Below are 12,603 nucleotides of genomic sequence, written 5' to 3' on the forward strand. Positions count from 1 at the left end.
AACCTTGGAAGCCGGCAATGGGTCGATGTGAGTCTGATAGACGTGTGAACAAGGGGATTGACATGAGTGCAATGGGAAATGGCTTCTTCTTTTTATGTATCTATGATTTCAAGTTTCTTTATCTGTATTACTGCCTTGTATAGCTCTTTCAGGTTGAATCATATGTTCAAATTTATTGCTATATATGTGTTACTCTACTGCTTCTCCACAGATGTAGTACTACAAATTTGAAGCCCATTTAGTTCAAAACAGGTCTCCATCCTTGCCTAGGCACGAATCCGTCCACCTTCTCATCATCGAGCACATCCTTCCCCAAACGACCCGTCACGATGCTCCTCTCAACGTCTGGACCACGCACATGAAACGAGTCGAATCCGCGCATCGTACTCTCAGTGCTGTGACTTCGAACCCATAACCTCTTCTTTGATGTCGATGATGCACCAGTCACGTTGGGTAGATTGCTTGGCTCGAAACCAGAATTGGCTCGGTCCAAACTGAGATACCACCGACGTTGATGAATCGAGCCGATCGTGTTTGTTGAGCCGGGGTATGCATTGTTCTTCTGAATTTGGAGATCGATATCATCGTCGGAATGTGTTGTTTCTGCGTTTTCGGGTTCTGGTGGTTCTGTAGCCGAACCTTGCGCCGACGCTGAGGAAGGCTCAATGTCAGAATCGGATGTAGACGGTGCCCTTGGTGCCGTGCGCATGGAATTGACAGGCTTTCTACGACGCTTCGGCCCATTCCTGATTGGCCTTGCGTAATCGGTGCTTTTATCCATACGCAACATGATTGTGTAGTCCTTCGGCAGGCGGGTCCCGTGAAGTCTGAGTCGGATTTTGCGCTGATTCTAGGGTCAGAAAGCTGTATTCATATGAGAAAGAACCAATACGTACATTCTGAAATGCTTCTTGAAGTTTGGCACTATCCGAAGCACAATCCTTCGGCGACCTTGCATGGTCAGAATCTTCTGATCTCGAATCATCCGTCTCAGGCAGGGATTTATCCGCGTAATATGGCAGTACTTCGTACTCTCCCGTATCCCAGATGATCATACTTCCCGTTTTGACGGATGCAGTCTCAATAAGATGGTTCTGGCAGAAGCATCAGTTCACGTACCAATTTTATCTACAGCGGGTCGATGACGTACCCACAAACAGTGAATTCGAGTCTCTGTTGCATTTCGGTTCAATCGCTGGCTGTTAGGGTCTCCCGGTAGCCCATACATGATTGACCAGCTCACGGAGCTTGTTTTTGAGAACTGCAGTCGCAGATCATAGTGGGGACCAGCGACGGGGTGGTCGTGCTGGTGGATCACAAAATGGCGGCCTTCCGGGTGATCATTGCGTTGGTATAGATCGACCCATTCCGCGATAGAAAGACGAGGCATTGGTTGAGACTTCGACGATGGTCGAAGAAATTGATGCAATTTTGTAGAGATGATGCCAAGATGGTCATCCACTTTGACCTCGCCTGCCTCGATGGCAGCAAGGTTGTGCTCATTGTTGGGCGACGCCGATAGTCTTTGAGAAGCTTCGACGGCTTGATGGCGAATCTGGCGCTTTCTTAGAGGGGGAGATACTGGAGCTTTAAGACTGGATAGGGAAGATGCTGGCTGTGGAATTTGATGTTGTTGTGCTGGAGTATCGGTACCGACGTCTGAACTCGCCGCGCGTTTCATAGTTAAAGACCTGCAAACGAGTCTACGAGACCTCAATTTGACCCATGAAACTGCAATCTTGTAGTTCAACTCACTCACTGAGCCATACCATGTCAAATGAACGAGAAAACTCCATTGTGCATGTGCACAAGGAAGCGATCGTCGATTGACATTTATCCCGAGGATTGATTGGATAGATTAGTCATCTACAGTAGCGACTGGGCTTGTTCATGGATAGTATTCCAAGTTTCAATCTAATTCTCTGGTATCAAAATAAGATAAATCAAATACGCTCACAAGCTATCGATGGTGGGTATCAATAAAACAAATTCCTGTTAGTGGCAATCATTTGCACTCGGGCATTTCATACTTCCTCCCGCTCCTAATAGCCATAGAGACCCACCCCCACACTCTGGGGATTGTGGAATATATCCTTTGGATCAACCTTCGCTTTAATTTTCTGAAGCCTCTCAAGGTTGGGTCCCCAGTAAGACTTCTGTGGATCTTTGAGGTAGGGATCGACATACCCAGGGTATGCCCCGTAGACTCCAGGTCGAGAAGAAGTTATCACGTTGTTTAACCCATTGAGGAAATCCTTGGTGGTAGAACTGACAGGACCGATAAGACTGATTGCATAGGATTGCATCCACATGAACGCTTCTCGGTGGGCATAAGCAGTGGCATTCACGGCGTGGTCATTCACAGCACCACCCTCCAGGTCGAATACCACAAACCATGCGACAGTATCCTTTTTTGCAGTGGCAATGTATTTGAACATTGAATCGACGCCCTCGTCGGTTATGCGTTGTTCTGGCGTAAAGGGCAGCGATTTGGCGTAGAAGGGCGCTGGAGTGCCACCCATGGCCGCGATTATGAGGTCCTCAGCCTGGCTGGTAAGCATGCCAAGCCAGTCCGTCAGGTACAAGATATTACCATGATTCTTGATTGGAAAATGATCCTCTAGTCCGAAAGCATTGAACTCCTCTTTGGATCCGAAGAAAGTGCCAGACAGCAAGGCGCCACCTTCGAAAAGGACAAATTCACTGGAGAATTTCCGAGAGAGGTTCTTGGTCGCAATGAGATGCTGCCAATCTTTGAAAAGCTGCGCTTTCTCAGCAACGTTGCCGAGATTGACTTCGTATGTGTACTGAACGGCTTCCGATGGTGCTTCATGAGTGTGAAGCTTGAATTCCGTGACAATTCCGAAACTGGCTGCCGCACCTTTTATGGCGAAGAAAATATCCTGATATTGTGTTTTAGAGGCTCTCACCACGCTGGCATTTGCAAGAACCACCTCGACTTCCTCGACATGATCAAGAGCCGCGCCCCATTCGCGAGACATTAGACCTAGACCGCCGATGGTAAAATGACCACCCATGCCGACCTGAGGACAGCTTCCATGAGCGACGGCCCTTCTACCGGCATGATAAAGACGATTATGAAGATCGCCCAAAAGCGTACCTGAGCCGACGGACGCAATGTGAGTTTCCTGGTCAACGGAGAAATGTTGGAGGTTTTTCACATGAACAACCACCGCACCATCGTTTCCTCCAAGACCTGCAACAGAAATCTGAGTCAGTCTTGTCGCTACGCCCACGAGGTTAGACCTACCATAATTTGCATAGCTGTGGCCTCCACTGCAAGCCTGAACCTTGATGTCGTGATTTGCTGCACACTTGACAATTTCGGCGACTTGCTCCGTAGTTTGCGGATAAGTGATGGCGGTAGGAACCACAGGAAATTCCAAGTTGTAGGGATGAATGTTCGAGGAAAACCCAAAGTCACCCTGAAAAGCGAGCAGGTTGGAGTTGTTCCCCACGGCGGAGAGCAAGCAGTCGCGAACGACTGAGCTATGGGTAACACCCATACTGCGCGGTGGAGCAAGCCTTGAATGACGAGACGAATGTCCAGGTGGGTGGCGATGCAAGGAATGGAACAAAGGAAAGATGGAAGATCAAAGATAGTTTAGCTTTGAAATGTTGCAAGGGATTGGTTGGGGAAAGCAAAGTCTGGTCCCTGCATTCCATAGGAATGAGCGATTTGGGGAAGGTGCTCCTCCGCCACTGTGAGTAAATTGAACCTCTAATAGTTTTTTACTTCTAAAAGTGACTTTTCCCTTCAAAGAGACACAGATCTAATACTCGATTTACCATGTTTCGACCAATGTATTGGTGGATACCTTATTGTTTATTGTGCCCAAACAAGCTAAACCCAAGAAACACAAATCCCTATCCGGTAATCAATACGCGGAAGAAGTATACTTGCTCAGGTGTTGAGCATGTAGCGCGACATATCACAGGAGCATGTAGCCATCGAAGAGGTCGTTGGCGGGGATGCTATTGAGGCTGGCTGGGAATGTCTGCTCCTCTTGAACGAAGAACCTCGAGCTCATCAGATTATTATTGACAAATGCGCATGAGTCGACTCGTGCGCATTCATGTTCTGTAGGCTGATAGTAAGTAAGCTGCTACTCCCATCTCTGTTAGTTGGATGGATTTATTTAGCCAAGAGGGTGACCCGGACTTCTGGCTTGGCGCATAGGGCAGAAACATCTGCTTCTCGTAATGAATTTGGTGCAGAGGGATCTCATCATCAGGAATGAGATCAAAGCAAAGATTATTGCGCATTGTACATACTAACTTCCCTTGAAGATCTCGTCTTCGGGCCTATTCGTGACTCGCATTGTACCTCAGTTCAGGCCTTGTCTCGTATCCATGAGTCAGGCTTACATATTAAATCAACAATTAGATTCCATCATCTTACTCCGTAAAGGCATGAAAATGATTCAGGATGAACATACCTGCCGCCTGAAGGGTGATGAGATGATATTCCCAGCCTCCGGAATGGCGCGAATCGCGTGGGATCAATAGTTTGCCGATCATCTTAGTGTACCCCACTAGGTATATAACAACGCTTGTTATTGGTCACGTCCGTTAGGGGTTCAAGAACAGTACAATCATTCACAAGGGCCGGGTCGGTCCGGTCGGCATCCCCTCATACAGCAGTACTGAAGGATGATGTTGTACAGCTATTACATGTCTCGGCCAGAGATTACTTGTGGACGCCAAGAGGACTAATGGTTGGAGCCGGAAGCTGAGCTGAGCTGCGGTGACAAACCCTCCCGCTATTTGGTGGACATTCCCCATAGGAATGATGCCAAATATGACCAAATCCGATACCAGATCGACATTTTCATCGCATGCCCCATTCAAGAAAATCTTCCGGTTCGTCAATGGAGGGCTTGGCACGGCTTCAGCTATGATGCACTAATTCACTAGTATCATGCAGCGTGGGAAATGAATGTTCAGCCTGGCCAGAAGATGGTTTATTTAAATGGCCAGGTGGACACCCCCCTCTGGATCGTTGAAGCACAAGTTTACCGCGCCTAAGCCATTCTACCAACATGAAGTTTACCACAGCCCTTGTGGTGCTCAGCACCTTGGCCGCACCTATCACTGCGCTGCCCCAAGCAAAACGGGCCTCAGGTGATGTATGTTTACTTCCCGACCTTTTCACTTCATCAAGCATCTAACAGCAATTGACAATGAATAGTATAAAATCCCTGACCACTGCTACCCAGACCCTTGCAAAGGAATCACCTCAACAAACACTACCTACGTCTGTGGAGACTACCGCCTCGGACCCGTCACCGCACCCAAGAAATTCCCTCTCAATAACGAGCTGAGAACCTACGAGCGATTTGGAAACCTATGCCCAGCGCAGTTCCTGGAAAAGTGGGCCGGGTCTACCAACTCTTCAGATTCCTACGAATATCCTCCCCAGAATGGGTTTGTTGTCACCAATGCCGGTGCTTCAATCTTGGGCAACACCACCCTTCCTGTCGGACAGAAGCTCGACCGCTTCGGTTCCGAGTATGGATCTTTCCTGGCTCCCCTGGGTGCGCCATACATTGAGCGTTCGCTTCCTCCTAGCAACCTCAACACATTTGATGGCGATTATCCGTACAACTACTATGTGTACCAGGTGACGAAGAGCTTTGAGGTGGGACTAGGTCCTATTGCTCCGTGGTTTGAGCAGCCGGGTATGGGCACGCAATTTTTGTCCTACAAGAGCGTTAAGGATCTGTTGGCCGGTGGATATCTGCGCAGATTGACGCCCGAGGAGTATGATGACAAGTCTGAATACTCAGATAACTACACAGCTGGACCTTCTGCATCGGCCTAAGCATTGTCAGGTAATATTGAATGATTGGTAGATAGTAATTGGCAGATAGATGAACCTTTGGAGCACAGTTCCTTGCTCAGATAGGTACACTGTGGAAACTTGATGTATCAAACTGGTGCAGACAGATGAAGAAAAGACATGAAAACAGGACCAGGTGTTCGCAGCGATTATCACGCTACTGAAAAAAAAGGTCATCTAATTGTCGTGGTGTCCTCGATAGATAAATTGATGTGCTGATAAGGTTTCAAGATAATCTACACTAAGGTTTTAAGGCTGTCTTGAGAGTGGGTTACATATAAGATTAGCGCATGCTCCATTTATTTCGTCTTCTTCCAGTAAAGTGCGCTATTCCGGCGCACTCCAAGTATGCAACGACGGACGCGTCGCGACGCCACAGCCGTCTCCAGATAAGGGGAATGCCGTGAACGGCCGATCGCCCACCTTTAGGAAATTGGGGTCATGAGTGATATCAGCACGGGTTTAATAGTGCTTTCTAGATCAAAAATGCTAAAGACCAGTCTAGAAATGATTAAGGGCGCCAAGCTCGGAAATAGGGTGAGGAGACTTATCGGAAATTAGATAGGAAGATGGGCCATGCAGGAACAGTAGTTTGCGGAGTCAATTAGAGAACCTTATCCTGAGGTCAATGCAGTTTTGTCTCACTTTATTCAAGGGATATCTTTCGTACCTTGACACCTGATTGAGTCTTGCAGGTACGGAGTATACGCGTCAAGATGAACATTAATAGCAAAAAAGCAAACATTGATATTACTCCAAGCCTATTCGAAAGTTCAATGTATTTTTGGTTGGAAGCGCTAGCATCACAGGATAGGTGATTAACAAATGATCCATGGATTAAAGCCTTTTTTTCCAGGCTGTATGGCGATCATGTCTGTGCGTTGCTATGTGATTGCTAAGCCCGGGCAGTCTAAGTAGTCGGCGAGCAGAGCCAGGGTATTCCCCGAGCCCGAGCATTCATTGAACGCCATCTGCCCTCACAAAGGAGTGGCGCCCTAACCGGGTAAACCACGAACCGAGCCTCAAACCAAGTATATACAGCTTTCATATAAAACAAAGTGCGAAATACTCGAGAAATCATGGGACTGACAGCTGTGTTATGGACAATCGCATACTTCTGCTGAACAAAGCCCGGATTGAAATTGATCTCCCATTGTCTGCGTCAGGGATTGAATGATATCCATGGGTCATGGATGTGATAGCACATCCCTGTCTCCATGCGCTCCTGTGCAACCAGGGATAGAACAAGCCTCAAACCTTCAATTCTGTCATTAGAATCTGGCCCAGAACTTGCCGACTCCTTTGAATTGAACCCAAACTTTCAATCCCCTTTTCTTCAGATCCACATCGGGGATGCGGGTTCCTGATCGGGGACCATCGCGTGGTCCCCGGATCGGGTAATTCCCTTGAAGTCGCCAGAATACTGAGGCAATCAATCCTTTCATCTTTTACTCCTACTGTATATCATAACCTATACTCTTGTTGGGCTTTCAACACTTCGTCCCATTTCGTTGCCCACTTCGGGATATTGGCGGCATCCCATATCAATGACATCAATTCCCAATTTCCCGTCAAAAGTCTATTTCAGCCCACTACTCTCCTCCGAAACGCATAATGTTCACGCCGATTCACACTGCACTGGGTGCCTTACTGCTCTACCAGGGCTCTTCGGGGTTGCTCTTTCATAATGGTGCTGTCTTTGGTATCTCGTCTCTGGTCTCGGGGTCTATACTTCACCCGAGCAGGGAAAATGTGCCTATTATTGCGGGTTTGGTGTGCAGTATCGTCCCTGTGTGGGCTTTGGCTCCCTCTCTCATCCCCAACTACCCTGTTGCGCCTAATTCTTTGGCCTCGGTGGCTGCAACATTCGGTGTTGGCGTTCTGATGGGCTGGGGAACGAAGGTAATTATTTTTTCTTTGATGAATTGGTGATCACGAGCACTGACAGTTGTTGTTTTGCTTCTTTCAGAATGGTCGCGGATGTACCTCAGGACATATGCTCTGTGGCTTATCACGCTTGTCTCCTCGTTCGTTGATCGCGACAGCTATTTTCTTCACCACCGCTCTGATAACGGCCAACTTCGTTGGAGGATCTGGTATTCCACCTTGTGAGATGGGCCCTTGTTATACTCCCATATACCCATCGGTAGCAGAGCTTGCGTTCATGTCTGGTGCTTTGATCTTATCTAGCATCACGAATTTCTTTATTGTGCCGAAGGTACTCACACGATCTGAGGAATCGAGAACGTTGTTTTCCTATCTCGCGGGACTGGAGTTTGGACTCGGACTGTTGATATCCGGGATGGCTGACCCTGCCAAGGTCTTAAGGTTCTTTGCCTTTCTTACGGACTTTTCTCGCTTTGATCCTTCTTTAGCATTGATCATTGTGTTTGGCATCGGTCCATCGATGGCGACCTATCTGTCTAACAGTCCCCGTCAGATAAGTCACAAAGGAAAGTCACAGACAAAACCCACGCTTGCCGAAAACTGGAGACTTCCCACAGCCACGGTGGCTGATATTGACTGGCGGTTCGTTTTCGGTGCGGTGGCGTTTGGAATGGCTTGGGGTCTGAGAGGAGTGTGTCCTGGGCCGGCAATCCTGCGTACAATCCTTCAGCCCGTTTGGGGACTTGCAACAATGAGCGGGTACATAGTTGGAAACACATTCTAGCGTGGATTGGACAAGTACGATGAGATGATAGTTTTGTAAGATAATTGTTCCAAGACTGGGGTGTATCTAATGATAACGATGATATGCGTGACACGTGGGCTGCATTGGCCGAAGTAAAAATAACAATTCTCTTCAATCATCAACTGTATACGAGAATCAGCATGATTCATGCGAAGCACGGGATTCAGGTCAGAAACGTGGCGTGTAGGGTATAAAGCGTATAAAAAAAAAAGAAACCGAAAAGCCCAAAGGGTGGCAAGGAGTGGAGAAGGCTTACAACTCGGTCTTTTTGTTCAGACGGATGGCTTCCTCTTCAAGGTCCTCGTCCCTACGTGCTTTCACAGATTCTGAATGACCGAGGAAACCTTCCAATTCCATCCATTCCGCAGTAAAAGCGGTGATAAGCAGGGTCCAGTCCTGGACTGTATCCATATCCAGATGCTCTGCATCATCGTCCATAGTGTGCCACACGGGAGAAAATCCCTTGAACGGCGCGAAGTCGATAACATGCAGAATATCTACGCCTCGCGCCAGGAAAGGGATGTGGTCGTCTTGAATACCACCCCGAGAAACGACCTGTTGCGAATTCTTGGACGTATCAATGAACCATGGGTCGGTCGATGAGGACTTAAATTGGCCCAATGACCTCAGACGCTGTTCCAAATTACCCATGTTTTGGTAGGCCCAGTGAGTAGTCTGGTAGAAGGACATAATATTGGGACTTTTGGAACCCAATAAATCCAAAAGAACGAAGAGCGAGATAGACGATAACTTCGTTTTGAATGTGGACATGGCCGGGTTCATTTCCTGGTCCCATGTTTCCGCCAAAGAGCGGGCGCCGTAGAGAGAGTCAGTGCTAGTCCACTCCTCAAAGGCTTCTTCGCCGTCGAGGAAAAGCACCTGGATCCCGGGCTCTTCCTCAAATGCAGGGTCGTCCCCTTTCTCCCGCATGGCAGCCCATTTCTTCTCCAGCGCGGCATCGATGGTGCGCATTGCATGCATAATCATTGCGCATGGTGCTGCACTGTCAATGGCCCCGATAAAACCCTCCGGTGTCAACTTGCTGTCATAGTGGGCGACCAAGGTGAGTCGTTCAATGTCTCCGACGGGGGCGCCTGGAGGATCACGGTATGCGATGATATTGACAAAGGGTACCTCCTTCCCACGAGATAAAGGTGTTTCCGACGTAGAGTTTTGAAGCTCGAGCTTCCAATTGGGTACGGTCGTCCGGATGTAGTTGACTAGGTGATCGAGGACCGCATCGTGGCCGGGGGTGCCAGGGACACGGGTCTGGAGAATAGGAGACAGAATGGCACCATCATGAATATCGAATTCTTGACTTGGTCGTGGCAATGCCTTCAACGTCTCATCGGAGAGTCCTTCGTATGCTTGTCCGGGGCGTAGAATAAGTAGTAAGCTGAAGCATAGGAGTATGAAATGGCCACATAGGCTGGAGAAAGCCAAAGACATGACGACTGGACGGCCCGGGTTGTCATAAGCTCATGGCTTGTCAGGTAAGGTTAGTGCGCAGCCAGAGTGATAGGCTGGCCCGGCACTTCGGGAAATGAGAAGCAATGGGGAGGCTTAGGGTATTGACAATCTTCAGTCCCAAAGAGAAGGAATGCCAAGGCGGTCGCGATCGCCATATCGTCACCCAGCACCGCTTTCCGCTCGGGGAAACAAACTCCAAACTTTCTCCAACACCATGCGACATATTCTCCTCCACCCTCAATTGCGCGCGGCGCTTCCTAAATCAGTCCAACGGGACTTGCGGACTCAACTATGGGTTCGCTTCAAATCCCAGGTCCCCCGACCCTCCAAGCGCCATGAGCCAGCAGCGCCAGCAGCGCCAGAATCCAAAGAATTGAACCCAACCTCGGCACGCGCACCGATCCCAAGTGCCTCCAAAACAAACCTTCGAAGAGGTACTCTAATCCCCCCTTGGCACTAGCTCATGGAGTAGATGCTAACCAGGACTTCCAGGGCCACCGGAGCGTATATTGGTCTACTATGGAGGAACTGGCCGAGCCATGTTCCTAGGCATGCTACGGGTATCTACCATTCTTCTGTTTGGTGCCGCATGTTTAATTGTGGCACCATCTTGCTATAACGATGAAAATGAATGGTATATTACACCACTAGGTATGTTACATCCTAGTTCTCTGATTTGTCTTGGCCATCCTGGCTCCAAGTTTGCACCTGGCATTAACCAGGCTATGTACAGTGATTGCCGGCGGTGCAATGCCCATGCTTTTTGTCGCTTTCACATCAGCACCTTATGTCAACTTTGTTCATTTGGCTCTTCCGGCTTTCGCCCGGAGATCCCGTGAAGCGGCAATTCATTATGCCAAGGACCTACCACCAACGGCAATTCTCTATTTGAACACCATGCGATTCAACACCATTCCTCGCACAATTCAAGTGCGTGTTGGTGATCTTGTACCGGACAAGCATGGACTCCGTCCGGTCGTCTTCCGAAACACAAAGCCCGTTGAGAGGCCCTGGTGGATGGGGAAACACCAAACCCAGTTTTATACTGGTGATCATAGCCAACCGGGACGCCAGTCTTCGGCCTTTTATCCTGAGGTCTGGCCAAGTATCTTCCAGCGCATTCAAGGCAAGACACCAGGGCCGGGCAAGCGTTAAAGTGATAATCAAGCTCTATATTTGACTCTGACTGTATGATATTTACTGGCAGCTGAAGTTAATATGTATGATATTAGGAGTGAAGTCTACATAGTCGGCAATGCTACTGTATTGCCTATCCAATTTAAAAAAATGCAACTACGTTTAGGTCCTCGGATCGATTTGCATTTCTTGGTCCCCCGATTATCATGTTGCGTCTATGCATGGGCTAGGAGAGAACCCTCCTTTTGAAAGAAGGCAATAAGCTTGGAGCAGTATACACTGTCGCTGCCTATCTGTTTGTTCAACCCTCCGACTGATTTGGATGGTTTGGTGTTTGCACTCAAGTCTGCTTTTTTCCATCATGATTTCTTATTTGTCCTCTCTCTTTTCGTTTACATTTTGACACCTTGCTGCGTCCTTCATCTCTTTCGTTTGGTTCCCAACCTTTCATGACGTGGAACCTACTCTTCATCTCCTTTTACGTTTTGATTTCCAACCCTTCCGTTACGTGAAACTTCCTCTTCATCTAAGTTTTAGTTTTGAATTCGAACTTTTTCATTACGTGAATCATACCCCAAAATGTCTACTCCTTCCAAGACCCCGACTCCTATCAAGAAGGGCCAGATTACCCAGGATGGACTTCTGGGAATGTCAGCCTCGGAGGTCCGCCTTCTTCTGCTAGCTTCAGTTGTTCAGGACAAAGATGGCAAGGTATGTCAAACTTGATTTCAGATTCCAAGAACCCCGAAGCCCTTGACTTTGAGTTTGATATCAGGCTCACGCTTTCACTAGCCCGATGCCGAGAAGATTGCAAAGATGTGCAACTTCACCGTGGGCAGTATCAAGGTCCTGATTCCCAAGGCTAAGAAGAAGCTCATTGCCAATATCGACGACGGCAGCATCCCATTCAAGTCTCCCGCCGCGAAGCCCGTCTCCGCCAAACCCACCAAGCCAGCTCCCGACAAGTCCACCGCGCCTAAGGCTCCCGTTGCCAAGCGCGCCCGAAAGCGCAAGGCCGAGCCTAAGGATGATGATGAGGCTAAGTTCGAGGCCTTAGTCCGAGCGGACTCATCTGAGCCTGAGCAGCAGCAGGATGCCCTGGAACAGTGCCCAGATGATGTCTAATTGATTTTCCGTCCTTCTCACAGTTGATCTAAAGGGTTTTTTTTCGGGTCCTACGAATAGGATCATTTCGGGCATTTAATTCTCCATGTTGATCTCACTTTTTGTGCTTGCCCAGTGGATACATTCATGCTTTTTCGTACTGCATCGTTCACCTTGTGTGTAGTTGCAGCGTGTTCATGATTCAGTTGCTTTGTCTTCAATCTTGCAGTTGCTTTTGCAAGTTCTCTAGCTTTTAGGAATCTATTGGGTCTACTTTGACCATAACAATCTTCTGGCTCGTAGTAACGCAACCGAAATTACAACTAATGAAGGGCTT

The 12,603-nt window shown here is 48.4% G+C and overlaps 8 protein-coding genes across 8 annotated transcripts; 4 read left to right on the top strand and 4 right to left on the bottom strand.

Annotated features, from left to right (window-relative positions):
• Positions 1–238: 238 nt before the first annotated feature.
• On the bottom strand, positions 239–1,796 carry N7503_002479 (uncharacterized protein; the record flags this gene model as incomplete). The annotated part of the gene is made up of 4 exons (XM_057062026.1): positions 239–844; positions 897–1,094; positions 1,151–1,691; positions 1,756–1,796. 4 exons carry the CDS (start codon positions 1,794–1,796, stop codon positions 239–241), a joined length of 1,386 nt encoding a protein of 461 aa, XP_056925988.1.
• Positions 1,797–2,042: 246 nt separating this feature from the next.
• N7503_002480 (FAD-dependent oxidoreductase) lies at positions 2,043–3,527 on the bottom strand (the record flags this gene model as incomplete). The annotated part of the gene is made up of 2 exons (XM_057062027.1): positions 2,043–3,217; positions 3,272–3,527. The coding sequence occupies 2 exons, from the start codon at positions 3,525–3,527 to the stop codon at positions 2,043–2,045; spliced, it is 1,431 nt and encodes a 476-aa protein (XP_056925989.1).
• A 426-nt stretch (positions 3,528–3,953) lies between these two features.
• N7503_002481 (uncharacterized protein) lies at positions 3,954–4,542 on the bottom strand (the record flags this gene model as incomplete). Its single annotated transcript, XM_057062028.1, has 2 exons — positions 3,954–4,102; positions 4,461–4,542. 2 exons carry the CDS (start codon positions 4,540–4,542, stop codon positions 3,954–3,956), a joined length of 231 nt encoding a protein of 76 aa, XP_056925990.1.
• A 521-nt stretch (positions 4,543–5,063) lies between these two features.
• N7503_002482 (TNT domain-containing protein) lies at positions 5,064–5,845 on the top strand (the record flags this gene model as incomplete). Its single annotated transcript, XM_057062029.1, has 2 exons — positions 5,064–5,150; positions 5,213–5,845. The coding sequence occupies 2 exons, from the start codon at positions 5,064–5,066 to the stop codon at positions 5,843–5,845; spliced, it is 720 nt and encodes a 239-aa protein (XP_056925991.1).
• Positions 5,846–7,477: 1,632 nt separating this feature from the next.
• Positions 7,478–8,534, top strand: N7503_002483 (YeeE/YedE family protein; the record flags this gene model as incomplete). The annotated part of the gene is made up of 2 exons (XM_057062030.1): positions 7,478–7,765; positions 7,833–8,534. The coding sequence occupies 2 exons, from the start codon at positions 7,478–7,480 to the stop codon at positions 8,532–8,534; spliced, it is 990 nt and encodes a 329-aa protein (XP_056925992.1).
• Positions 8,535–8,807: 273 nt separating this feature from the next.
• N7503_002484 (glutaminyl-peptide cyclotransferase family protein) lies at positions 8,808–10,004 on the bottom strand (the record flags this gene model as incomplete). The annotated part of the gene is made up of 1 exon (XM_057062031.1): positions 8,808–10,004. The coding sequence occupies one exon, from the start codon at positions 10,002–10,004 to the stop codon at positions 8,808–8,810; it is 1,197 nt and encodes a 398-aa protein (XP_056925993.1).
• A 235-nt stretch (positions 10,005–10,239) lies between these two features.
• On the top strand, positions 10,240–11,180 carry N7503_002485 (uncharacterized protein; the record flags this gene model as incomplete). Its single annotated transcript, XM_057062032.1, has 3 exons — positions 10,240–10,459; positions 10,518–10,676; positions 10,759–11,180. 3 exons carry the CDS (start codon positions 10,240–10,242, stop codon positions 11,178–11,180), a joined length of 801 nt encoding a protein of 266 aa, XP_056925994.1.
• A 561-nt stretch (positions 11,181–11,741) lies between these two features.
• Positions 11,742–12,287, top strand: N7503_002486 (putative histone h1.3.; the record flags this gene model as incomplete). Its single annotated transcript, XM_057062033.1, has 2 exons — positions 11,742–11,873; positions 11,955–12,287. The coding sequence occupies 2 exons, from the start codon at positions 11,742–11,744 to the stop codon at positions 12,285–12,287; spliced, it is 465 nt and encodes a 154-aa protein (XP_056925995.1).
• Between the last annotated feature and the right edge of the window lie 316 nt (positions 12,288–12,603).

Source organism: Penicillium pulvis (assembly GCF_028828015.1).
Source record: "Penicillium pulvis strain IBT 33274 chromosome Unknown contig_12_segment0_segment0, whole genome shotgun sequence".
NCBI classification, from domain to species: Eukaryota; Fungi; Ascomycota; class Eurotiomycetes; order Eurotiales; family Aspergillaceae; genus Penicillium; species Penicillium pulvis.